At 34.3% G+C, this 27574-nt stretch overlaps 1 protein-coding gene across 4 annotated transcripts in view; it reads left to right on the forward strand.

The window, feature by feature from the left end:
* Positions 1–27574, forward strand: part of FMN1 (formin 1) — a 150429-nt gene that overhangs the window by 65515 nt on the left and 57340 nt on the right. For all 4 annotated transcript variants that reach the window (XM_057375088.1, XM_057375089.1, XM_057375090.1 and 1 more), the window contains 3 exons: positions 4766–5529; positions 8738–8888; positions 19904–19991. In XM_057375088.1, the coding sequence (XP_057231071.1) occupies positions 4766–5529; positions 8738–8888; positions 19904–19991 (1003 nt within the window). The remainder of the gene's footprint in view (positions 1–4765; positions 5530–8737; positions 8889–19903; positions 19992–27574) is intronic.

The raw sequence follows: 27574 nt of genomic DNA on the forward strand, positions 1-27574 counted from the left end.
TTGATTGCATTTAATTGAATGTAATTTACTATACTGACTGTATTAAATGAGACTGTAATCTTCCTCTCACMTATGAGAGCACAGAGAAAAGCTGTCCCATTGGTATTGATATCTGTCCATGTGAATCCACATTATTTTTAAAAAAACATTTTAGACAACCTGTAGGTTGCACGAATGAGAAGATTTAGTCTTTTGCTTTTGTGAATAATTTATTATTTGTCATCTGATATGGTAATGGTTAATGGCAGTTTGGTAGACTAATTCAGTTTTTGGACTTTTTCTTCCTTGAGCATACACTTCATAATTTCCTGCATCCCATGGGACCAAGGCTGAGTGTTGGCATTGTCAGAAAATATACCTTACCCTTTTTCTCTCTGTCGTGGTCAAGTTACTTAAGAGGTGCCAAAAGGAGGTTACTCGAGTCATATGCCAAAGTGATGAGTGTAAAGGAAAAAACCAGGAAGATGCTGGAAAGCCAATCCGAACACTTCTGCTGTTTTCAGGCTTACAGTGTATCAGTATTTTTTTATATTTGCATAATCCTATTATATAATGTATTTTAGTTAGAGAGGTCTTTTTTTTTTTTTTAGGGGTGACTTTTATTTTACCCATTAACAGAAATAATTTTTTAGGAACAGGATAATACTGGATAATTTATGTATAAAAGTTTGTGTTCAAGGGTTCTGAGAGTCAGCTGGAATCATTTGCTTTTTATCCATTACTCAAGGGAAATGGATCATGTCCATTTYAATGGCAGGTACCAGACATATCTTGACAAATCAAATAAAACTGATTTGTAAGTAAAACTGCATTGGTGAGCCTTGAATGGCCAAATAGGCAAGAACCTTCTTTAGTCAGAATCAGAGATGCAAAACCTCTGAAACCTGCATTCCAAGCAAGAGCAGATTTGGAAGCAAAATACATGTTATCAAGGAAAGGGATGGACAGAACTGCYTGTTTATTCAACCTCTTCAAAATGGCTATTGGGTGGAGGTGGAGAGCCTGTGGAGGAATGGAAGAAGAGGTACCTTAGCCAAGAAGGCTAGTTTTAGAATTCAGAATAGAAAAGGGCATTTGATAACACTCAAGCTGAATCACATCTTGCAAAGGAAATTTAAGTGAATWCTGAAAGTATTCTTCAGCAATAGAAACAGAAAGAAACAAACAAAACAAGGGGAGCATTATCCAGTAAGGGTGAGGTGGAGATAAAAGGCATTGTTGATTGAACCTAGAAAATTAGGACAAAATGAGSTGCCCTGAATTTCAGTAGCAGTGATCATGAACACAGGGACAGCATTTCTCTTAAACTAAAAGTACACACAGCTTTTAGTACCGATTAAAGCACAAAGATTAATTTTTTGAATATRACAATTCTTTATGTCTGTTCTGATACGGAATTGTTGACTCAGTCTATGATCTGCTGTCCTTCTACATCCTTTCCCTTTAGAATTGCTGTACCACTGATCAATCCCTTCAGTGCTTATTTACACTGCAGCTCGCTTTTTTGAATTATAGCATGAGTTTTCCTTGTCCAATAAAATTATTGTGAATTCAGAATTTTAGAAGTGTACCTCAGCTTAATAGCATAGTGTTTTTGCCTATTTAATATTGATACTGAATGCGAGAAAGGTTGTGCCAAGGTGAGGCAACTTTCTTCAGTCGCACATTCTATATGCAGTAGGCGTAAGATACTCCAAAGGTACTTTCATATTGATGATTGAAATCAGATTTCAGTACATTAAGGCGTTTTAAGCCAGCAGTATGAAGATAAAGTAGTAATAAGGCTTTATTGAAACATTCCTGTCTCTATTGTGACGTAACTATAATCTGGAAAAAAGTACATGTCTCATGGAAATTTAGGCAGCTCTATCAATTCTGCGTGTGTGTGTGTGTGTATGTGCAGGAGAGGGAGTATGTCAGTGGCTTGAGGGCTTGATTTAATACATTCTGTTAGAGCAGATAATTGCTGGAAGAAAATGAAATGATCAGGGGGATAGAAATATGTTCCTTGCACTAGTTTATTTGCTGTTGAATGTAACTATACAATCCAGATTTCTTACATGGGTGTTGCTGGGAAGCCAGCAACCAGTCTTCTAAACCAGTCATCAAAGTGGTAAATGCAGTTTTCAAATGAAAAAAAAAAAAAAAATGATACCCTTTATAGCTGATGAACATCTCCCACGTTGTTCTTTGTACTGTCTTGCTTTCATTTTATGTAGAGAAATTTATACAGAAATTTCCTTTGATAGGTTTCAAAATCCTCTAAACTTCTCAAGAAATAAAGCATGTTCATTCATGCATAGGGTGGCTTTCTAAGCTTTAGTTTTCAGCTGCCTTCTCATATCTTCTAGTCCTCCAGCCTTCTTCCCACACCTTCAGTCCCTCAGACATCTTGTTTGCTGCTGAATTTTTTTTCGATTTCATTCTGCTTAAAATAATTGTGACCAAACTATTATGTTCTGATGATGTTTGATCTCCATTTCATTCATCATATGACTTTATAGTGTTTAATCTCATTTTACGAAATATTTTCAAGGAAGCAGACCTTTATTAAGAATATCTATGTAATATTTATGTGTATATATAAAAAAAATAGTGCATTAACATTCCTATTCTTGACACTTTATTAAAAGTGTTATCATAGGTACATAAGCTGAATAGGTTTCAATATTACTTAATCTTACTTTGGTGAATAAGACTTACTTTGAAATGAAAAGTAATTAAAATCAAAATTYGTTTTATTACTTGCTGCTAAGTATTACTTATTTCTTGTAATTAGTAATGCTTAGTAATTTTAACTTTAATTCTTGTTTATTTTTTTAWTTAATGGAAAATAATCTGAAAGAACGGAAAGCAAGAAAAAGCATAAAACTGTCACCTCAAATATAATTTTGACTTTAAACTACCAATTTTATATTGTAAGTTAAAGACTAAAGATCTGTATTTGAAAAGGCTTATAATACTAACACAGTTGCTTTCATGCCCATTTAAATGTAATAAATAGTTTTGTTAGATACCATGCTTGTTTTACAGTGCATTTTTAAGGTGGCTTCAGATTTACTGCTGGGAAAATCTCTAACGTTCAAAGTAAATTGTTCTGTCAAGGAGTTTTTGATGTCCAATAGGAGCAAAGCACTATGATAAAAAAACAAAACAGTTAAATTCCTTAAGGCAAACTTACTTCATTACCTCATTTATGAACCAGTATGCCAAGTTTAAGAAGAAAGGTAATTTCTCTGTAACAATTCAAATGGCAGAAAATCTTTCAATAATTGTACTGAACTAATAATAAAGCTGAGCACCAATAGAGTWAGATAGAAAAAGGAAAAAAGCTAAGCAAATGTATTTTGTTGCTCATACTAGTCCTTCTATATAACTGATAGAAATTGTTTCCTATGTAAATCTGTTTGATTCTCTGTAAGACTTTAAACTTGATTTCTCACCTATGCACTTGCCAGTGTAAAGGAGCATTTTGCACCCAATATTTTCAGTTAGTTTACTTTGGATTTTATCTTAAAATGATTAGAATTCAAGTTGATCATTTTCCTATAAGAAATAATATATTTTGTTTGCAAATCTAGTCAAGCTTCATTTCACGATATAAAAATCACAATAAATCACACTGTATTTGCCATACTGAGCTACACATGCACGACTTGTATGCATATTAATTAACCCTATGAACTAGTAGCTCTGACCTAATACTCAAATTGGAATGGAAAATAGGGAGTGCTATGTTGCCACTTCTGACAAGCACTGTGTAAGAATTTTAAGTGTAAATTACTGTGCCTGTAGGATTTTGGGAGCTGTTTCTGTTGAAAGGCTGGCTTCCTTTTTGTAGAGGGATCCTGAAAGAGCCATGAAAACTCTCTTTCAGGTGTCATTGCCTTGTAAAGAATCGTGGTAATATCAGCGAGCTGCCTGATGGATAGTATCATTGCATAACAGAAAATGGCTTGTAGGGATCTAATCGTGTGGAATAGCATTATTGGATTGGAGTGGATTATATTAAGGAGATTTTTCTGTGCCAAATGTTTTGTAACTTTCTGACATATGGTAGGAAAAATGGGGTAGTTTTCTTCTTTCCTTACTTACTCAGTGAAATCCTTGATTCTCATATTTCTAAGATTTCTTTTCCTAAGTTGTTGATTAAAACATTTCTGGAAAAAACAAAATTTTAATCTAATAGTAAAGATAAACTTGAGGAATTTATGTGTATCTGTGAAATTGATGATAATACTTACTAGATTGAGAAATTATTTTTGTTTCTTTAATATTTTATCGCGAATGGATAAGCCCATTGTGTTTAATCTATTTTTTACTTCTAACATGTCATCTCTCTATATATATACAACATACTTAATAAATGAATTAATCAAAAAACTCACATCATTAAACATAATACCATTTGAAAAAGGTACCTTTTTTCCATTACATTTTCACTAATTATTACATGCAATTAAAAACTGGTAAGTCTTCTTAAAGATAATGTACAACTTAGATTTTGCCCAGATTGATGTTTTGGATTTTTACTCACAAAAATATATTATGTTGAAACATACCCTGCTTACGTTTCTTTAAAGATTATTGGTAGTCCTATTATGTAATAGCTTGCAATAAAACCATTTAGAATTGGAAAGAAAAGTACTTCTCTCTTTGCTTAATGTGAGAAAATAGTCTAAATGTGAAGGTTTTTGATTACTATAAAATAAACACTTCAGAAAAATGTTTTACACTAAGGCGTTTTTTTTGTGTTACTCTGCAGTCTCAGTTTGAACTCAGGGTATTCCATATTCGTGGAGAACATGCTGTATCAACTGCTCAGCTTGAGGAAACCATTGCACATCTGAAAAATGAACTTGATAATAAATTGAACAGAAGAAATGAAAAAGCAAAGGATATTGGTGTTTCTACTGAAGATGATAACCCACCAAAGGCATACCGAAATGTATGTATACAGACTGACAGAGAAACTTTCATAAAGCCTAGTGAAGAAGAAAATAGAGCTATGAAAAATAACCAAATAGTACCTAAAAAGCTTAATATTTCTTCTTTGACACATAGTATGTCTGCCCAAAGTGAAAATAAGGACAATTACAGTGTACAGGCATCAGAAAGTGTCTTGACTTGTCAACTAAAACAAATGCCTCCTCCACCACCACCACCTCCGCCTCCCCTTCCTGATTCTTCACTGTCAGGTTTAGTTCCTCCACCACCACCTTTGCCAATGGGTCCAGCCTCAGTGACGTCTCACTTTGGGTCTGCTCCACCACTGCCACCTGCACTTTCTGAAGGCTGTAGGAATTTTCAAGCACCACCGCCACCACCACCGCTTCCAGGAGGGCTGGGACCTCCTGTTCCGCCTCCACTGCCTGGATCTGGGTTACCTCCACCCCCTCCACCTCCTGCACCTGGGTTCTTTTTTAATAGCACTTTATCTTCAAACCAAGGACCACGAAAACCTGCCATTGAACCTGGCCGTCCCATGAAGCCCTTGTACTGGACACGAATACAGTTGCAAGATAACAGGTAAAATATATTTATTTGGACTTAGAGTTGCTACTTATATGTCATGGTACAAGGTTAGGTACACTATCCAAAACTTAATAAGAGATTAACAGTCTAGGAAAGTATAACAAAATCAGTGTAGACATGTGGAATTTACATACTYTTAGGAAAAAACCGAATCAGTTCTAGAAGTCTAAAATCATAAGTTGTTTTAAAATAGTATATTTACATTAAAATTATATGTATTATAAATGAAAAGTTCGTTCCTCGTAACAAAAATGTTTTTTGTTTGTTTTTTTTCTCCCAATAATTCAAGCACTGCATGAATAACCATAGTGACAGGTTGTTTCTCAGATTTAACACTAAAAGGTAAAATCACAGCCAGGATTATTAGGAAGACATTTTTTCTCTTACAATGAAGTCTGAGCTAGAATTAAAATGGAAATGTTAACATTTGGTCAGGTGAGAACTTAGTTTTATTTTTGCTTTCCAGTCACTTCATGTGATCCCATCTTCAGAGAACTATGTTGTGTCGTCCTCTATGATTCCAGTTCTGCAATCTGGAAACAGTTAAACTGGAACTTAACCTCTGTGTATAATTCTGTCAGAGAGGAAGAGTACATATGTATAAACATAGGCAGATCAGCAACCTGTAGTATGAAGTGTCCATTATGGACAGTAGTGATGGAGACCTCTACAGTGTTAAAAAAATAGATCCTAAATTTTTAGAAAACCTACCCATTTTACTGTGATTTAGTGCAGGGATAAAATCATAGATGTGCTTGAGGGAGCAATGCCATCCAGAGGGACCTTGATAAGCTTGAGTAGTGGGATTGTGCAAACAAGGCCCAGTGCAAGGTCCTGTACCTGATTTGGGGCAGCTCCCAGTATCAGTAGAATCTGGAACAGAGGAGGTAGGCTTAGATGAAACGTAAGAAAGAAATTCTTTGTTGTGAGAGTGGTGAGGCACTGAAGGGTTTCCCAGAAGAGCTGCCGGTGCCTCTTTCCTGGAAGTGTTCAAGGCCAGGTTGGATGGGGCTTTGTGCAGCCTGGTCGAGTGGAGKTTGTCCCTGCCCATGGCAGAGGGTTGGAATGAGATGATCTTCAAGATTCTTTCAACCCAGGCCATTCTATGGTTCTATAACAGTATTTTAGTAGTGTATTCTGTTGTACCAAATCCAAAGTTACACTGTTTTGTTGATCAGCTTATAAGTGGTCATTTGGTGAACAGACATAAATGATTTTTGGACAGGTTTTTTGAGCTCATGAATGCAAGTAATGAAATTACATGRTAATTTGGATCTGAAAATTCAAACCATTATTATCTGTCTTTGAAATTATGTTAGCCTAGCTGCAGTTACAGGGATGCAAAATTTAAATATTTTAGTAAGTTAAATTATATTACTATATATCGCCTTAAGTCATAATATGTCATAATGTTATATGTGCTATACTATATATGCACAGTATATTACTATGTTACATACAATTACTATATTATCTATTATACTATTAATTATCAGAAATAATTTATTACGGTTTATCTTAATGATTTTTTATAAATTATGTATTTGAGTTACTGAATATAATTATTAATATTTTATTTTCAGATTTATCTGTTATATTTAAACACTGTTAAACATTTGCAGTTTAATGGATTTAAATATGATTTATATTTTACTTTACATCTCTGAATTTATTATGAAAAGTACCATTCTTGTATCATTAAATATTGTAAGGTGCTAATATTTTATATAAAATATTTGGCAGGGACAAAGAAATTAATGAATTGTGAGTTATATACTCAGTTTTTCAGAATTAAAAACATTGAAATATTTTGGAGCAGGAGGCTTGAACATTTTGGCTTTACCTTCCCAATATTATTTAGGCTTAGTTGTTTCATATGAATAAATAATTGGTCCATAAATAAACTTTATTCTAATACCCTGTTGAATCAATGAAATGAAAATTTTCTTTGTGAAATACTGTTSGTTCACCAAGCTTTTGCAAGGTAAGGTATAAGTCATAGCATTCTGATGAACTGCTGGTCACCAGATGTAATGGTCCAGTATTTTCATGGTCTGTTCTTGGAATTTTTGCAAGGGTTTTCTGCTCAGATCAGAAGCTGTCCAGGACTTTGTGTTGCAGAGCCAGACAGAATCCTTCATTATTCGGTATTGCTGACACTACTACTAATATTGGGAAGAGTGAAGCTGTGGAGCTCTAAGCATGTCGTGCGATGCAGAATGTACTGCATCAGCAGATGCTAATAGGAAAAGAGTTTCCTTAGGGATTCATGATAGTAGACAGTTGAGTATTGAGTTGAAAAAAACCCATAAATTTGAAAAAAAACCCTAAATTTTGTTTCCTTTTAAATTGATAGGTATTCCGTTTTGTTGCATATTACATCTATGTTTAGTTACATCAGCCATTTGTATTTTATAGTGATTTACCTCACCTTTTTTAATTGCAAATAATTTCACTGCCTTTTAGTGACATCTACTGGAAGAAGTGGTTTTACCTTGTACTGATAAAGAGACAAGAAGAGCACTCAGAAGTTTGTCCCACATATTTTCCTGAAACATTGAAATTTTGAAACAAAGCCCTTTCAGAATTGATGTGCAATGTAGCCGTACATTATTACTTTCCCCTAATCCAGATAAAACTAGAGGATTGTGTAAACAAATTCCCAGCGATCCAAAACTAAATCTGGTCTTGGAAGGCAAAAAAAGAAGGAAAGATAATCCACATTTAAAATTTACAGTTGGTTGAATGGAGAAGAATACTGGCTASTCTCCCAAAATATAAGCCACATAATTAGTCTAGTTTCTCAGAACTGCAACAGGGATAAATATGAGTGTACAACATCTGTGGGTAACATGAAGTAAATCAAGTCCTGTGCAAATTACCCCAAATGCTCCTTAAATATGCTTGCATAAAGTTTGATCACTATTTGTTGATACTGTTTATTTTTATAGGTCTAAATAGATTACCGGGAATTCTCAAAAAAGCTGCTGTTGAGATACCCCTAATCCTGGCTGAAGTGGCAGAAATCCCTTGAGATGTATTTGCACAAGCTGCAGTTTCTTACAGGAGCAATGTATAGGGAAGGAATGTTCTTTGTGTTGCTTTGAGTTTAAATTTATCATGGATTTTCTTCTATAATGGTTAGATCTACTACAGTTTCTCATAAATGCTTGGAAATTTTATTATTGCTTTCCCTTTACAGGAAAACCGCTATGCCCACATTATGGGAATCACTAGAAGAACCTGATATACTTGACACTACCGAGTTTGAATATTTATTCTCCAAAGACACCACTCAGGAAAAAAGAAAACCATTGTCAGAGACTTACGAAAAAAAAACCAAGGCCAAAAAGGTATTTATTGGTTTTTTGTTTRTCTTTTTTTTTGTATGTTACTGTTTAGTCTTTCATTTTGAGAAAACTCCCTTTTAATTTTTGGAATTTTTTATGACTGAGGAAGCTAGCAAAATACAGATTGCTCATTCAGTCTCAATTCTCTTGTTTGAGAATGCAGGGCTGTTATTTACCTTGGAATATATTTGCCTTTGATAATGAAAGTTCTACATCCCAGTGAGGTAGAAAAAACTGTATAGGAGAAGAGAATTMAATTTCTAATTCATATCTAAAAGTGCCAATATTTCAGGCCATTATCTGCCCATGAGCTGATTTATAATTAGTTTCTCCAGCAAACCTCTCTTCCACTGGGATGAATTTTATTGGCAGAATAAAGTTTAAAGTGACATTTTGAATAAGGAATGCCAATTTTTTTTTCCAATATAGCTAAGGAGTTGTGTCAGGAAGGGACAGGACAATCGTCTTTAATGGCCAAGGCTTGTGTGTAGCTGCTATGTGATTGCCATAGCACAAATACTGTCTGCTTCAGACAAGAATCCATTACAGAGAGCTGGCACTTGCCAGTTGGGATGTGCAGATGATAGGAAAAAGAAATGGCATTAGTAGTACTTGCTGCCAGAAAATTCTAGGCTGAATAATAAACAATACTGTTTTCCAAAAACAGTGTAATTACACATCAGAAACTATTGAAACATTTRCTATATTTTAAAATCTCCTTGAGTTTACCTGCTTGGAACCACAAGAGGGCACTTTGCATGTGAGCTGTGCTAGCCCCCTTCAATCTTATAATACATAGAACATGAAATGTATGCATGTTAGTGCTCTCAGATCTTCCAGAGCATCTTTGAATGATGAATTACAAAAAATAGATTTCCTATATTGTGTCTTAATGCAATGGCTAATGAAAAGGATCAGTAAGGCTGAACTCAAATTCATGTGATGTAAACRTAAAAAATTAAAAATGGGGCCTGGATGGGGTCATGCTGGCATTTGTAAATACACACCAAAGAAACAATTGTTACAATCCTTCAAATATTAGACTGAGTTTGGACATGAACATCTCTGTGAAAAATATTTGGTGATATTTTACTTGACAAATGCTTGAAATGAATGTGATACGTAGCAGCAGCTTTATCCATAAATTCCATTACTTCGTGTATCTTATGCCTTCTTTCTAATGTTTATTTTTACATTTCACTTACTTATTTCAGCAAGAATTATATAATAGGAAATACARGTCTCTAGAGAACTTTAGAGACTGTAATCACTGTAACTTTAATTGGGAATTAATATGTACAAATAGTTGCTTTTTTATTTCAAAATCTTAGCAATTAAGGGAGTATATCTATTTCTCCAAGTGGGTGACAGCGAATTAGGTCTGTATACTGAAAGATGAAACTGTGTTTTTCTTTTGTCCTTGCTGCTTTGTAAACTAACTGATTTGTTTGATCAGCATGGGGTTTTTTTTAATGATCTCTCTTGGCTTATCCAAAATTGAATTGAACAATAGCTACAGAACATATTGGTATAATAATATGTATTATTTCTTGTGTAATATATTTTTTCATACAAAGGCATCTTCTTATTTCTATCTGTTTCAATTATTCTGATRTGTTATTAAAGTTATTATTTTTAGATAATGGGTATATTTATGGAAATTAATGAAATTTAAAAGGTTCCTTTAAAGTACTGTTTGAAAATACAAAAATGAATTCCCTAGGAAATGAATTCATKATTATATCTATTGCCATGCTTTTTGTTTGGTAAACTGATGAGACTATGATCATGGTGTTACAAACCATGGGAACTGTAGGGTTTTCCATGAGAATTTAGAAAACTTGTGGTCAGTAGTGTGAAACATTCCATCACTGGGTCAATTTAAAAATTAGACAAAAATAAACCTGCTTTTAGAATTCAAAAGGAATTTTAATTGAGTACATAAGCATTTTATTTAATTTTAATTGAATACATAAGCATTTTATTTTAGTATAGCCTGTCTTTTCACCTTTSTCAGTTAAATGACTCATAGTAGCAGCTGAACGTTTTTACAGACAGTTGGCCCTCTTAGATGGTCCTGTGTTTTTCTTTGTCTCTCTGAAAGCCCCAGTGTCTCCAGGCTGGCTCCAGTGGATCAATCTTGGTGGGCTGCAAATGATACAGTAGTACAGAGGCATTTTATTTGCTACAGGAGGATTTAGTAGTAGATAATAAAAGGAGCTCCTGTAGATCAGTATAAAGCTGTCAGTTTGGCCAGTTTCGTTTCTGGTTTTTCATGCTTTTTTTTAGTTCTCAAACTTTGTTGCCTTTTTCCAACAATTATATCTGTCTGCTAGGGTTTTAGCAAGAAYCTTTTTCTTTGCTTCAGTACAGAAATTTCTGCTTGTTTGGTCTTAAAAATTGCATCAGTGTCCCATTACAGGGGATTGTGTAGTCTGGTTAAAGRTATTTTCTACAGACTTTAAGAAAAATGAATCTTATGAGGCTCATCAAATATTACAGRTTTAGCTGATGTTTGTCATTATGTATTTATTTGTAAATTCCTTTTTCATGTTCTCTGACAGAGACTTCCAGAGCAAGATACAGATACAGTGATAAAATCTTGTGCTGTAGTTTGTGTTTGAAATAGTTAATAGTCTATTTTTATTTAATGATACATTTTAAGACTGTTCCATTCACTGCATTAAATCTCTTCTCTGCACAAACTATGCCCTATTTCATACCATCTTATACAAACTAAGTTCAGCCTCCTAGGTATGTAGGAAAATGATAGACCAATAGATGGTGCAGATCTTCTTATTAAAACATGGTTATTCAGTACTTCTCTCCTTAAATGAGAATTGTGTCAGTGCTTCACAGTCAAGTTCCTTTTTCGATTGGAAGTAAGATTTTTCTTTTGAATTAGAGGATAAGTGTTTCTCATTTAACTCTTTTGCAATTCCAAATAAAACACAGATATTATTTAATTTATTCTCAGAATTATTCCTGTTGGAATAATCTGTTTGCTTAGGCCATGAATTTAATGCTTCTGTGGAAAGCCTCTAGAAGTTTCACTTCATTCTGTTCTTACCCATTTTTCCACATAATAGACACTGTATAGCAAGAGGTTAAAAAATTAACTGTATGCTGTTCTTCTTTTGCTTACAACTGATAGACACCTGCCAATTTCAGCCAGAAATGTCAAAATGTTGTGCYACATAAGCTGCACCAGAAGAGGTTTAAGTTGGACCTTAGGAAGAATTTCTTCCCAGAAGGGGTGATTGGGCATTGGAGAGGGCTGCCCAGGGAAGTGGTGGAGTCACCATCCCTGGAGGTGTTCAGGGAAAGACTGWCTGTAGCACTCAGTGCCATGGTCTGGTTAACAAGGTGGTGTTCAGTCATAGGTTGGATGTCAGAAGTCTTTTCCAACGTAATTGATTCTGTGTTTCTGTGATGCTATGTAAATCGAATGACTGGTCTGTTCTCCAGTGCCATTTGGCAAGTTGTGCTCAGGAGGGGAACTTTTGAGTATATATTCATATTATATACATATTTATACTCATATCTATAATATAATATATAATTTCTAAAATGAATATTTATAATCTGGAATATATTTCTATTCATATATGCTTATGCTTACTGTCAAAACAGGAAAATATGTTGAGGACTCTGTGGACTTCTCTGTTGTTGCAGTTACCTTGGTATTTTCACTTATTACTTGGAGAGTGGAATAGCCACCACCTGTTTGTGAGAGGCTTCAAATGTACTGAGGTGGATCCTTCAGAAGGCTGTTGTGTATCTGAGATCTGGTCAGAAAGACAAAGATAAGCACAAACCTAATGCAATCACAGGTTAAGGATATTCAGCTACCTGAAAAATAAGTTGGAATTTAACTGGCTGACTGTAATAGTTTAGCAGAAAGAGTCTTGGCATTATAATGTCTCACAAGAGGAACATAAATTGTCAAATCTTGGTGCTACTAGACATGAAAAACAGAACTCTGATAGATCAAGAAATACTGCTTGCAAGACAAACTACTCAGCCATGTCTCAGTTAAGAACTGCATCTAGATTTAGRCACTACAACCCTTCATTAAAAATTTGCTAACTGTAAAGAGTCAAGAAGAGGGAGAATGATGAAAAGTGAAGTAGTCTCTAAGGGAAGAATCAAACTGTTATGATTGTTTAGTCTAGAAAGGAGAAAGTTGATTGGGACACACAGTTTAAGTGTAATCAAGTGTGTGCAGCTGCTGCAAAGAAAAATTATGAAAAGCTTTCTAAGAGCAAGGATACCAAAGGAATGCAGAACAATTTTGGCGAGGGAAGTTGTGTTTCTGTATTTGGAGATCTTTAGGGAAGTTTGTTTAGAATGGCACACATATAATTGATAACTGTCTTGAAGTGCAGAAATGCTGTGGATGACGTTTTGAGTGCCTTTTCAACTTCTTGCTACTGTTAATCAATTAAAAGACATAAAGTCCACTTTCTGTCCTTTGTCCTATGGATGGAAACAGTTGGCTGTACTTTTTTCAAGAATGGAAACATTTTCATTATTCCAAAATTTGTTGCATTTATGCCTGACAGAAATAGCTTACTGAGTTGCACTGATTTCTAGAGGCTTCTAACAAATATGTGGAGGAAGAAAGGAAGGCAAATGAAGAATCTAAGCAACAGTGGTAATATAACTTCTTAAAGGACTGGGTAGAATGTGATTTTACTTACTTAGAAGAACAATAATTTGATTTGGAAAGATATAGTACATTCACTTGAGAGTGATACAATGTAAAATGAATATAAGTTAAACGAAGATCAGGTGTACCTTTTTAGTACACTTATGTATATTTGAAGACTTGAAGTTTGTTATGGTAATGCATATCTGGSTTTAGAAGCTCTGCAAAGTGTGTGGCTGCTCATGCTTCTTTCACCATGCACCCCTTTGGAAAATATAGCAGCTTTGGAAGAGTTTTCTTTTTTACAGCTCTACAACCATTGAAATAATTCAGGAAACTCTTGTTCTTATACATTATCTTCTCTGCATGTATACAATCTTTTATTCAATGTTCTGCAGTAATATGTAGATAGTGATAAAAATTAATATCTAAGGTTTTGATTTTATGTCTTGAGAATGGAATTTGGTTTTTTGTGGGTGGKAGAATTTACTCACTAGAAGAATATATTAGTTATTTCCCAATATTRGGGCAAAATACTACGCAATATATTTAAATATTAAAAATATATCTCTGATAAAAAATGTTTYTGAGTTAAGACTAGATACATTATAATCTTATATGAAGTAACATGAATCATCAGAGGTGATTGCTGACTTTTCTGGAGACTCTAGGTGGATAAATAATATATAGGAGTGGGATTTATTTCATAGTTATTTTATCATTTTGAAGTGGTTGAATCTGCAGCAGGAAAGGTTGACATTACAGGAAAAAAATTAAAGTCTGTTAGCACCTGAATAAGAATCAAATAAATTTTTCTCTGGTTTTGTCTAATTCAGTGAGCTTAATCTAAATATGTAAGTTACTAGTGTGATGCAGCTTGATAATATCCATTGAATCTAAAACTATCTATGCCATGTAAAGTGTTGTGGCCTTTAGTTAAGCTTTTTCAAATGCATGTAGGTCATCCTATTTTCAATAACTTACTTAGAAGTTGCAGCTTCTTGGAAATCAAGAAGGAGAAGTACTAGATCCACCAGTTTATTTCATAAGTTTCATTTAGGTGTTGATTGTGTTGTACATTTAGACTTCTGAACATGACTCCTATTTTTGACTCCTTTATTTAAAGCATCACTGGCATACCTTTGAAAGTGCAACTGTATGTCTAGACTATAAAGACATCATAATTTYTGTACTTTCTTATGCTTAGATTTCAGATTAGCATTCTAGCCACATGATTTCTGCACCTATTCTGTTTTCCACTAACATAAAAGTATTTCTCTAGGAATGTACGGTGTATTAGTAAGAAAATTTAWAAGTTGTATTTATGAAAATGTAAATGGACTTCAACTATGAAGTTTGTTGTACCAAAAATACTCAACTATGAGTAGATTCTGTGCATTTACCATTAAGATCCATAGCTGCTTTTGAAAACAAGGAAAACTGAAAACAATTATCATTAAAAATATAACCTATTTTTCTGGAAAATAAAACCAACCAATRGCCCAAGCCCTATCATTGTTTTTGAAAGAACTCAGCTTTTACAGCTTTGAATATAATTTGAGGGATCTAACCTCTTTCTCAGACTCTGAAAATCATCTATATTTTCATGTCCAATGGACTGCAGTGCTACATGCAGACAATTTTRCCATCATTGATTCTATGTTAACAGTTCTTGTCGGTGTATTGTCATGTAAATTTTTAAGCTGATAGGCACATGTAATTGTTTTCAAGCCGTAGTTTCTCCTTTTCSTGTTAAATTTGCAGAACCAAAATTATTTTATTATTAAGTAGGAAAAAGGCAGAATTAGGACATATATTTTGGAACTAAATAAAAGACATGTTTCATTATGTATTAAGCTATGATACTCTGTAATCCTGAAAGAGGTTGTTTAGAAAAGAAGATTCCTTTGCTGCAGTTTTTTTCCATGTGTATTTTGTAGCTCCATTGCTTAACTTAACACATTTTTTGAAGTTGTATTAGTTTTTTCAATATGTTTGAGCACTTGTTAGKAATTTATCCTCAAAAACTCAAGTATTTTTTATAAATTTTCAAGAAACAGGATAGTTGGATATTTGTGATGCCACTCTGTCTTCATCTTACCAAAAAAAATGAGTAAATGTCAAGTAATTTGTGTCAGGTGTGTGCTCCAAATGAAAGTCCATCAATCATTTTTGGCCCTTTAGTGCAATGATTATCATTTCAAAGACGCAGGAGGACATTAAAGATAATGGCTTTTCTGTTGTCTATTATCTCTAACAGACTTCACATAATTATTAGCATGTGTTCTCATTTACGAAGAGTGTCAATATTTTGAGTGAATTGCATTTTTTTAACTGAAAGGGATATGTCTGTCAGCAAGTTTTTTGTCCATCTAACTAAATGAGGAATTACAATTAATGAATTTTGTGTTTCCGCAAGAAGGGGAGATATTGCAGAAAATGTTGGAAGCTTTGCAGGGTTGCAATACAATGACTGTCTTCAGCTGTCTGCATAAGATAATAAACAGTGCTCAAACTTTAGCAAAATACTAATGTGTGCTGTTCCGAGGCACTTTCACTTTCTTTTTATATTTTGTGCTGTGCTGAGAAAAATAACTGACATGCCTTGTTTATCAMAAAGCCTTGAAGTCATGTAGGGTATAGAAATTATCCATAGAGTGAATATCTGTTTTGTGGTTTGCCTTATTTTTGCAGTTCTGATAGGAGTAACAATATTTCAATAAGTCTCTTATTACCTCATTTAATACCTCCTATTTGAACCTGATAAATTGCCATTTTTGTTTCCTTTAGAAAAAGGCTAAAAGTAGTGAGSTTTTCAAGCTAGTAAAATTGCAAATAGACTTAAAAATATAAAGTCATGGTTCATCCATGTTTAGTAAAAAACACTTAAACTTGCCTCTCCCTTGAGTAGGAGAATATGAGAGATAATGTCTAGTCTTAAGCTCTGAAATGTCATTGGTAGCTCTTGGAGTGTTTATGCAGAATGGCTTGAGGGCTGTACTTTGGCTTCTTGTGCAGGATATTCTTCCTTTGTATGAACAGGGTTTCAGCAATCGACTCACAGGTTAAGGCTGTTGATTTGCTGTAAAAGTTGGTGAGTGGGAATGGAGGGAAACTCTGTGATATACAGGACAGCTTTTTAGCTTATGGCTTTTCTCAGTAAATTTAAATATTATGGAAGGAATCCATGGACCGCCAGGAGGAAGAATTTAGCTTTTAATCACTAAAGTAAACTGAACTTCATCAGGTTTCAGCACCAGTAAGTGTCATAGACAGAATGTAGACATTTCAGTTAGACAAAACAGTAAAGTCTGTTGTATAGTATTTGATGAAATAAATTTCTGGTTWCATTAGAGGAACACCTTCTAATGGGAATGACATAATAATTTATTAATGTATTACAGCTTTGGTATATCTTCACTTTTAAATTAGATTGTAAAGATTTGAAAGGTGTAGATGAGACACTTGTGTACAGCAAATCAAGTAACTTAATAACATTAAAAAATAGTYAGGGGAAAAACCACATAAAGCAAATAATGCTGTGGATCAGTGAAGTAAACTAATTATTACCAGCAGTTACAATTTTGTCACAAAGCCAGAAGATGCTACATCCATTACAACAATACATTTATAGTCTAGAGGAGCAACAGGCAGCTGGCAAATCCCACCAGCTGGGATGGCAGCATCAGCTGGCATGAACTGGGTTTTAGTTGCTTACCTATCACTGCCAGCTATTAGCAAAACCCAATGTGCTGAGAGATGATCAGTGATTTGTCTTTTAAAAGCACAGACTGATTAGTCCAACACGGTCTTTACAAACTTTCCTTCTATTTGCCTTGTGTTTTTAGTGAATTTAAAAAGTGCTGAGTTTTTGGTCTTCTTTCTATTTGGAATTCACACCTACATGTAATTCCCTCTCAGTGACTTTGCCAAAATAAGCATCATTTGGGGAAAAATTAGTATCTTTGAAAATTGGTTCTCTGTTTTACGGAAAAATCGTTTAAGTAACACATTGATTCTAAAAATTTAAGACAGAAGTCTAATATAATGCTTAGCATTATAACTACAGATTTGAAGTATTTTTATGCTCAATTTAAGCTATTCTGTTGTCATGGTACTCCATTTTTGCTACATAACAAATAAAGTATTAGCCTTCAGTTACTTGGTTGAAACTATTTCAGGTAGTCTGCATCTAGTTTGATGCCTGGTAATTGTGACCATGTGTACATTTGTCTAAAATGCATGTGAACATACAGTCAGTTGCCATTTTAAATCATGACTCTCTCGTTTGGCTTCTAAAATTAGATAGGGTTGTCTTTAAGGGKTTTTTTCACAAATCTCTTCAGGGGGAAGTCTTGCTTAGTAATGTGAGCTAGTTTGATCATATCTGGAGAATATATTAGCACTTAAAAATACTTCAATGGAATGATTTCAAATGTTATATTGTCTACAACAGCTATAGTCTGGAAAAGTTTTGCCTCAAACTAGGCATGTCTAATGGGGTTTATGACAACCTGTGAATTTGCCCTGAACAAGGTTAACTTGGAGGTCAGTGCATGCTATACAAATTGCATACTGCTCAAACCTGTAATTATCCCTGTAAGAAGTTAATGTGCTGCAGAGTTCAGCAAATTCATGTAAAGCTTCAGAAATTACCATGATAAACTGCAGTTACTTATATTTGCTCAGAAGCATCAGTCAACAGGATATGATGCTTCCAGTGTTCATTTAAGGTAATTTGGAGCAAAATCACCTTGTCTGCTTTACTCAGTGTACTCAGGAGATAAAGAGCCTGAATTCWTTGTCATTTGAAGAAAACACTTTTCATAGAGTTACTTTCTTAATATCCATCATATGTGCTGTACATATAGGCAGAAAAACTCTCAGGATAGATTTTTTTTTTTCAAATTTTGGCAAAAAAATATACAGTATCTACTTTAACCTAAGTTTTTTTAAATTTGAGTACCTAYAGGAGGGACCTAAAATAGCTGTCAGAAGATAGCGTGTGTTCTAACTTGTTCATGTATTTTCTAATTTCAGTACTCTATAAATACAAACTAACTTACAATTTYCAGGTGAAAATATCAGTATAATTTGTTTTTTACTGTATTTGTCAAAAAATCTACTTTTGTATAGATGAGTGACTAMGTATTTTCATAGTTAAATATTTGTAAATCACAATTAAATGTAGGTAAGAAACATTTGTATGAGTTAGTATAAATTGTGTCAGTTAACTGTCTCTAATGTAAGCATCAATAAAAGTGTACCAGGAATAAGGAATAGAAATTACTCCTACCATTACATATCCGAATGTAAGTGCCACCCAAACATTAGTGGAGAATTTTAGATTAAATATTGTTCAGATACTAAGAATATAAATTTAGGGGAAACATAGATATTAATCTTGCATATGAGTTTATGTATTTAGTAGTATTTGTTCATCAGCACTATGAAGTAGGCCATCTTGTTGGATATGAACATTTTGTATTTTTGAAGAACTTGTGTCTGTATTGCATTTTGTGATGTGCTTCTGTCATATCTTCATTATGAGATAAATCAAAGTCACAAATACCAATAGCCCTGACATTGTGGGAAATTTGTTTTTTACATTTCTAACATCTGAAGGCGCTACACTGATTCCCTTCATTATAACTGATTTCAACCAACCAAAATAACATTTAAATTCCTCTTTCTACTGTTTTTCTTCTCCCGCTGGACTGAAATCAGAAAATATTACAATCTGAATGTCAGTATATTATACTATCAAAGCCTGTTACCCAAATGTGAACAAAATCCTGAAATGCCTGTGAAGTGTCAACAGTGTGGAATAAGCGTATTCAGACATGAGCAAAAGAAATATTTTCAGTAGTGTCCAGTGTTCCAGAGATAGTGTTGAGAGAGCATAAAAAGACAATTCTTCAATTCCTCTTGGTCAGGGATTGATCCTTTGCTGAAAAAATAGACCAAAACCTGTTCACACTGAAGTGTAAACTAGCAGACAAACTGAGGAACTTGTGATGTACTCAGTGTCTTTAATAGTTCTTAAATATCATTTAAAGAAGGGGGGTAATATATTCCAGAATAAACATTTGATGGCCTTTTTCTTTTCCTGCTTGACAGTATCCTAGAAGTAAGAGGTGATGTCCTTTAGCAGAGCTGGTGAGAACTCAGTCCTATGTTTATAAGTCATTTGTTAAGGTGCAGAGCACAAAGATAAAAGGTCTTACTACCAAACTTAGTAAATACAAATGTTTGATRTTTGGAGAAATACTGAATTCAGTTCACAAATTAGCTTATGTTATAAAAGTGAATGAATCCTTTGTAGAGTGTTCCCTTGATTTCTGACCATTTTGCACCTTCTTTCTAGATTATCAAATTACTGGATGGAAAACGGTCTCAAACTGTAGGAATTTTAATATCAAGTTTGCACTTGGAGATGAAGGATATTCAACAAGGTAAGTATTTCTTACACTTAATGTATTGTGCTTACATGGATATTTTGTCATAGCCCTCAGAGAATTTCTTACATTACAGAACATGTTTTGATTATAGTCCCCTAAACTACCAGAAGAATCATTCTATCAGTATATTGTACTGTATGTTAAAGTTTCTAAAAATTAGAATTGAATTTAGGCACAACTCTGTCAGTACCATTACAGTTARCGTAACACTTTCAGTACAGTGTTTTCATATTGCTTCCCTGCAGTTCCCTGCTTTTTCTGAAACAAGTCTTGGGCTTCAAACATGAAGTCAGTATTTTCTAATATTTAAATTTTGCTTCATTAACAGTATAAAAAGTACATCCCAAACTGATGTTACCACATAACAACTAGAAAAAAARTTACTGGATGGCATTTTTCAAAGCGTAGAGCTAGTCAGTGTGTAAATTCCATTACTGSTAGAAATTATTTGAGTTTGCCAGTACAACTGTAGAGAAATACAGATTTTTCAGAACCCTGGGATAACTGAGATTCTGCTTATGTTCTGGATTTAAAAAGATATTGTTTAAGGATATTGTTTATTTCTTTTTCACATTAAGAAAAGGAAAATATTCACCATTTAAAACAACTGCTGGAACAACTCAAGTTGATGTCTCCTTTTTTGCTATTGTTTTCCCTCCATCACATGCAAATACTGGGTAGGGTGTTGAGATGCTGCTGGCATTGATTATTATTAATTTCAAAAGAGYCTTTGAGCATCTAGCACTTTAAAAGCACAAGGGCTTACAGATGTCTCTTGGGATGCAGAGGAATAAGGAAAAGAAGGAATAACTTTGTGCCTGCCAGTATTGTGTGAAAGGTATCAGAATGAGATGGAAAAAAACTGCTATTACTAAAGGTCTGAATAATTTGCTGGCAGAAATTGCGGGAGCACAGGGATGGGATACAAGCTGTATTATAAAAACCGGGTAATATTCTTAAAGATCTTCAGAGATGTGTTTTATTTTTGTTTTTGATGCCATGGTGTTCTAAAATAGAACATCTCTGTCTCTCTCTCTCAGTTGTTTACTGTAGTTCTATAGCTTTTAAAGTCTTCTGGCCAATTTATACCAACTCTAAAAGAACGGAATGACCTGAATATTTTGGTATACGTACAATARCAATTTTAGCTTGAGTCAGCAGTACACTTACTTTTGAATCACACAAGTTCCCCCCTTTGCTGTGTTGGCATTGCACAGTAAGGCAGAGCAGTCTCACAGTGCACAAACGTCCTTCAGAATCAAATTAAATGAGCAGATATGCTTTAGGAGCATGCAGTCTCCTCTCCATGTACAGCAGTCTTTAAATTCCCCAGGATCAAATCAGGGATAMATTTACTGAAACATACATAGTGTTAACTGTTGCTGTCTACAAATCCATTTCTAAAGACTACACTGCTTGCAGTTGTAGACATAGCTAATGCAGTCCTACAAGTTTCATGAAAACTGGAGTGTTGGTAGAAGAAAGACACCAAAACAAGCGCTGTCAYTGAAGAAAAGTTTAGAACTCATCGCCCTTTCTTGTCTGAGGTAGGAAATGACTGGCCTGTCACCACATGTGTTGCTCAAGGCAGCAATAGGATATGCTGCCTCTTGCTTATGGGAGCAGCTAGGAGCTACCGTTAGGATTTGGGAATACTGTTGTTGTTAGTGCAACTTCTAAAAAACATACTGRCAAAGCAAGATGACTGTAATCAAAATCTGTGTTCAGAGACTATCTAGGGAAAAAAAACTAATTCACAGGACTCAGGGAAAAYAGGTTAAATCTGTAGAGAGGACCTTTAGAAATGTGTATTACTCTGAAGAGAACAGTAAAATTATGCTTGTTTCTCTTTTAATGTGTGTTAATTCCATAGTATTTCATGACATTTAAATCTGTGGGCAGTCCTGCCGATCAGCAGACATTATTTGAAGATTGMTTTAGTCAACGCACTGGATGAAGAAAATTCATAATAGGCTAAATGACACACGACAGCACCTAACCAAAAAAAGCATGTAATCAATGGGTCAAGAATGTCAATTTATTTTTTTTATTTTTGCAATGTGAGATTACAAAGAGCTACCTCTATGACCATGCCAATTAACTACTCATTTCTTTTTACATGCCAGTTTCCATGGTATAATTCAGTACATAAAAAACTGGGGAAAATTAATGGTCTTTGACCACTTACAACAGAGAATGTAGAAACCTGTAGCAAAACAAAGTTTTTGAGGCCAACTGTTTGTTGTACAGTCATGTACAAATGAATGTACTGTCTATGTAGTGTACTGGTTAGTCTACCTTAGGTATAAATTACAGAATACRAATAGAGAAAAATCTCAAATGAACTGCCCTGTGCATACAGACACATGCAAAATTGTAGAGAAGACAAAACAAGAGTAATCACAAAAAAAAAAATTCTCMTTTAAAATAGTGTGAGATTTCTGCATCTATGGGATTATCCTCTCAAATTCAAGTTCATAGCTTTACAGCATATTCTGTCGATAACTCAGTGCAAAACAAGCAAGTGACTGTATCTGGCMCCCAGATGTTTCAGTTTGCATTTGATAAAGCGCCAGCCACCACACTTCAGGAGGGAGGGATCTSCCACACATGTTTGAGAGAGGGAAGTTCATCCCTTGCAGATAAGTTTAAATCCATGCTGCATCTGAGTATGGTCCAAGAAGAAGACAATGTAGAACTAAATAATTTTTTTGGGTAGTGTTGACACTATATGATGCAGAGGGAAAGCTGACATTGCCATGCTGAACCTGTCCAAATACTCAGCTTTTTGTTCATTAGGAGAGAACAAATCCTAGGTGCTTTAGTGTTCTAAGAGCACTGGTGAATCCAGTACTGGTGAGGGTAATAAAGTGTTTTGTTAGACCAGTATTAATATTACTCATTTCCTGAGCAGAAGAAGCAGGCAGAAAATCTGACTCAGTATGCTATACAGGATCTATGTTCAAAAGACAATTAGTMATAATCAATTGTGCATATGTGTGAGATTATTTTTAAGGCTGCTTCTCCGCATTTTTTTTTAATCTTTATAAAGAAGAGATGAGTAATAGTGAAGATTACTTGTTAGGTAAGCTTTAAGAGCACACACTTAGAGAAGTGATCTTTATTTCATATCAATTCATTTCTGTCTTTTCCTGTCTTGTTCAGCTRAAATACAACTTGAGAAACAAACTTGTGGCTGAAGACTATTTGTGTGGCTTTACTGTTGAAATATTACAACTCGCTCCACAGTGAAGCAAGTTTGTACAGTTTGAAGCGAGTTTGTACAGTTGAAACTCCACAGTTTCAGTTTTGTTTGTAATGGGAAATGCTGGTTATAACTGTATGTGAAAATGCTGTGTGGGCCCCTGTCCCAACCTTTTACAGGGCAACATTCTGCGCACTGAGAGAGTTCCCATGTAGTAGCTGGCAACAGCAGTGCACTGGAAAACAAATAATAATACTCTTTTCTGCAGTGTATGTCATCTGTGCTGGCTTTCCATGACCTACTGATATCCTTGTTCAAGAGCTAGTTGGCAAAACTGTGGGGCAGCCCAGATGAAAAACTTTCAGTTACAGAAAATGGGATGTAGGTAAAATGTAGATGCCTATGTTYAAAGGAGTGATTCTCTCAAATCCTCCCACCCTCCACAGTACCTCCATTTTGCCACTGAAACTGTAGAGCACCAGAAGTTTCTGCTTCTGTACATTGATAGAARTGTTTCACTGTCAAATATCCCTGATTTCTGTCAGGACACATTAACTAGATGATCTGCTGGTATGTTTTCCATGGGACTAAATCCTTGAGATATTGTAGATCACATCAGGTGCGCTGTTAATAACTTGCTGTACTCTTTGTGGTAGTAAGGTGCAGTATTACTCCAGGCAAAGCAGCTGCAGGCTTTGCTGCTACATTTGCCAAAGCCAGAGTAGTTGTGCTGTAGTACTACAATGCCAACAGAATGTAGCCTGCATGGCCTCAGCATTGAGACTGTTTCCAATGCTAAAAGTCAGGTGTCTGACTGGTTTTCTTCAACTTTGTCTACTGTCAGTATACGGGAATAACTAACTGGAAGAATGTGAACTGTAGATTAACCCAGCCAGACTGATAATCAGTCTAATAACCATTCCGATTCAGTGTTATATTTCTAATCATCCTGGGAGTGCTCTGTGGTCTTCCTCTATTAAGAGGTCATAAAAGGTATATAAATAGATTTGCATTGTCTTAGCGCAAGTTCTGCCTTATGGCACATCTAAACCGTTGTACCAAAGTTGTGTGATTGTTCCACCTACCCAAAATATTACATRTATACATTCTATATATTCTGTATATTATGCAGGAAGTATAAAGATGGCTGCATACCCATCTCAGAAGTTGGGAAATTATTTTATTTTAAATTAAATTTTCTTTTTTGGGAAGATTGACAACATACATTTTTATTAATCTGTTTTGGACATCCATTGCATTTGGGTAGGTTAACATTAGTGAAAAACTCTTTTGTTCATAACTTCTTGCARGATTAGAGATTTTTTAGTCATCTAAGCCTACRTTATGCCCATGGTGCTCCTTTATTACATATATTTTTTTGTGTTGCATGGCAGTTAATACTGGAGAAAACCTTTAACTGAGYTGATAACATATCAGTTTGTCAGAAATAAACCAGAATTATTTGGATGTTAGAGGCAGTTTTGTCAAGTAGGGACTTGTATTTAGCAGTCATTATCTAATGGACTAGGTCAGTCACAATTTTATTTAAATTTCACAAGGAYGGGCTGCATGTTCCCATGAAATCAAGCCTTACTCAGCAGAGTGTAGTACATAAAACAACCAAGTACATCCAGGTCAAATAAATGTACCTTTGGCAAGCTCCTTTTATTTAAATAATGTACTTTTGTTTTATTATTTGGGAGCAGTTAAGGTGATTTCTTCATATTTCATCTAATTGTCACATTAAATGGTTTGATATTGGTGAGTATATGTAAGCTCTGTCAGCAGGACTTAAATCCTGATGTAACTAAAATGTGTTTAGTAGGAGTGAGGCTGTATATCAGATTCAGCCTTAAGACTGTAGGTATTTAAGYTGATTTAGAGGAGTTAAGTATGTTTTTTGTATTTAAGCTCGAAGTTCTGAAGTTGTATGTAGACTGCAACAGTAGGCTTTAAATTCTCAGTTTTTCTTTGGCTTGCATTTTYATTTGATCAGAGTATGTGAAAAATCTGTGCAGCAGGGCATCTGTTAGATTCCTTTTTAGAAGTAAGTATGTTAAAAACCTTCGGTATAAGTTTATATTCGAAGCARTGCTCTTAGTATGCAAAATGTAGCTGGCAAGTATTTTTATGTGTGCCTGTTAGTTTGAATGCATGGTGCTGATCTGTTTTTTGTCCTAGCTGACGGTTATTATATCCTAATGGGTGCAACCCTGCACTAATGATCCTTATGTATATAAATTCTTCTTCTTGTGAGCAGACACCATAGGCAACATAAAAATGTTTGCCTCAATTTCCCTGCAAAAAAGGATCTCAGAAACCAGACTTGGCCAAGTAACAGATTTTTTAAAGGTAGAGGAACCCAATAAAATTACCAGCTTTTCACAGCATGGGTCTACTTCCCCTTGACATATTGTGAGGTGTAGGTGAAATATTCTAACTGAACTGACAGTGTAAGGAAGACAGCTAACTAGAAAGCAAGATGAAAGTAAAAACCACCAATGATGATTGATATTGTAATAGCTATTAATTGTTTTGGAGCCTCTTTTGTAGATTTATGATACTTCACCTATATTACTTACACTCATATAAGCCTTGACATAATGAGGTTTAATGCAGTTAAGTATCATGGCTAAATTCAGGAATGTATCAGGAAGAGCATTTTGGAAAACATATCAAGGTTTGTATTAATTTTGATAAAATTAATATACATATGATTAAAAATGGGTTTTGTTTTTCACAGAAAAATTAAAAAGCTTTTTTCCCCTTAAGCAAAAATGAAAATAATTACTTTCTTTGATCTAGTGTAATGGGTTTTTTTAAGCTGCCCCATTTAAGCTAATTTACACAACATACTGTGAATGTATTGCACATGACATATTCTAACAATAAGAAGAATACTAAGATACCTATGAATTTGGGGCTTTCTTCCAAAAATTCAAAATTAATGCTTCTTTTCAAAAAAATGGGTCAATGCTTCTTTTCAAAAAAATGGGTCAATCTTCATAAATTTACATGTTTTCATTTTAGTCTTCTGCAAATGCGTATGGCATTCACTTCAATCAGCTTGAATAAAAAAAAAAAAGGGCTAAGATATTAAAATATGTAAAGGAGGTTATGTGGATTTTGGCAGTACTTCTGTCTTACTAGGGATGTGTCTCTAAATGCATTGATGTCCTAAGATATCCAGCTGTATGGCTAGATTTTTAACTGCAGTTGTCTGCATGGACATTGCCAATAATAGCAGTACAGGTTGTATAGCAARTAAATCATTGGTACTTTTATACAATCATGTAATCTCTGCAAGAGAGACAATAACTCATATCAACGTCTCTTAAAAWTGATTATTATTAATTCTGCTAAAAATGTTTTAGCAGATTGTGTTTCGTTAAATCACAAACACTTTTGTTTTTTCATGTCACTTCAAAACAATACAGATTTGTTAGATCTGATGTGGTGTACGGAAACATGGAAAACATAATAGAGCATTAAAAACACTTTGTGTTCTGGGGTCTTTTTGGTGAGAAATATCAGGTTAAAATTTCAGCTAGGTGTGTTAATTTTTGATATTCTTGCCAAAGTGGGTTTTTTTATCAAACTACTTCCTGTCATCATAATAGTTCAGTACATAAAAATTTGACTTAATTTTGTGCTTTGCATTTCTTCCACAAGTTTAAATTGCCTCCATTAAGTTGCCTTTTCTAGATAATTCTAGACAAATAAATTTGTCCTTTTAAGTAGATTTCAGAATAWGCTAAAATAGGATAAAAGTTAAACCACAAGGGGAAGTTTCTGAACTCAGTATGCATATTGTTATTCTTAACAATTAAATATATTGGACTGTGAAACCAATTCCAAGAGATTTTCTAACCTCGTAGGTTCTTCTGAAATTTTTTGGATGATGTGGGAGATAGTACAAACCTTGGAACTGTCTTGCAGGAGATGAGAGAATCTCATAAATTCRAACCCAAACAAAGATTTTTGCCAATCCCGGTTGTTCAGGCTTTTGCATTTGATTACAATCTTAAGATTTTTTTGAATCTTTCCAGTATGACAAAAATGGTTGGAGATACTGCTTTTTTCACTGGTATTGTCTTCTGTATAATTCTTTACTTCTAACCAAGGTGTAATGTCAACAGATGGAATCATAATTGACAGGCAGAATTTTAAAGCATTCTAAATGTCACTGGACCTTTTAATAAAATTAATTAGCCTGCCACAGAGAAAATTTACTAGCCTGCTGGTTAATTTCACAATGTAAAAATCGTGGGGTAGGTGGTAGAGCAGGCGAAAGCTTATTACTTTCAAATAATTATTTAAAGATGTGTGCCTTTCCCCTTTCATGGATTGCAAAGGCAGCAAGAGCTTTTAA

Source organism: Malurus melanocephalus, unplaced genomic scaffold (genome assembly GCF_030028575.1).
Source record: "Malurus melanocephalus ecotype Western Australia unplaced genomic scaffold, MMel_1.1 scaffold_238, whole genome shotgun sequence".
Taxonomy (NCBI): domain Eukaryota; kingdom Metazoa; phylum Chordata; class Aves; order Passeriformes; family Maluridae; genus Malurus; species Malurus melanocephalus.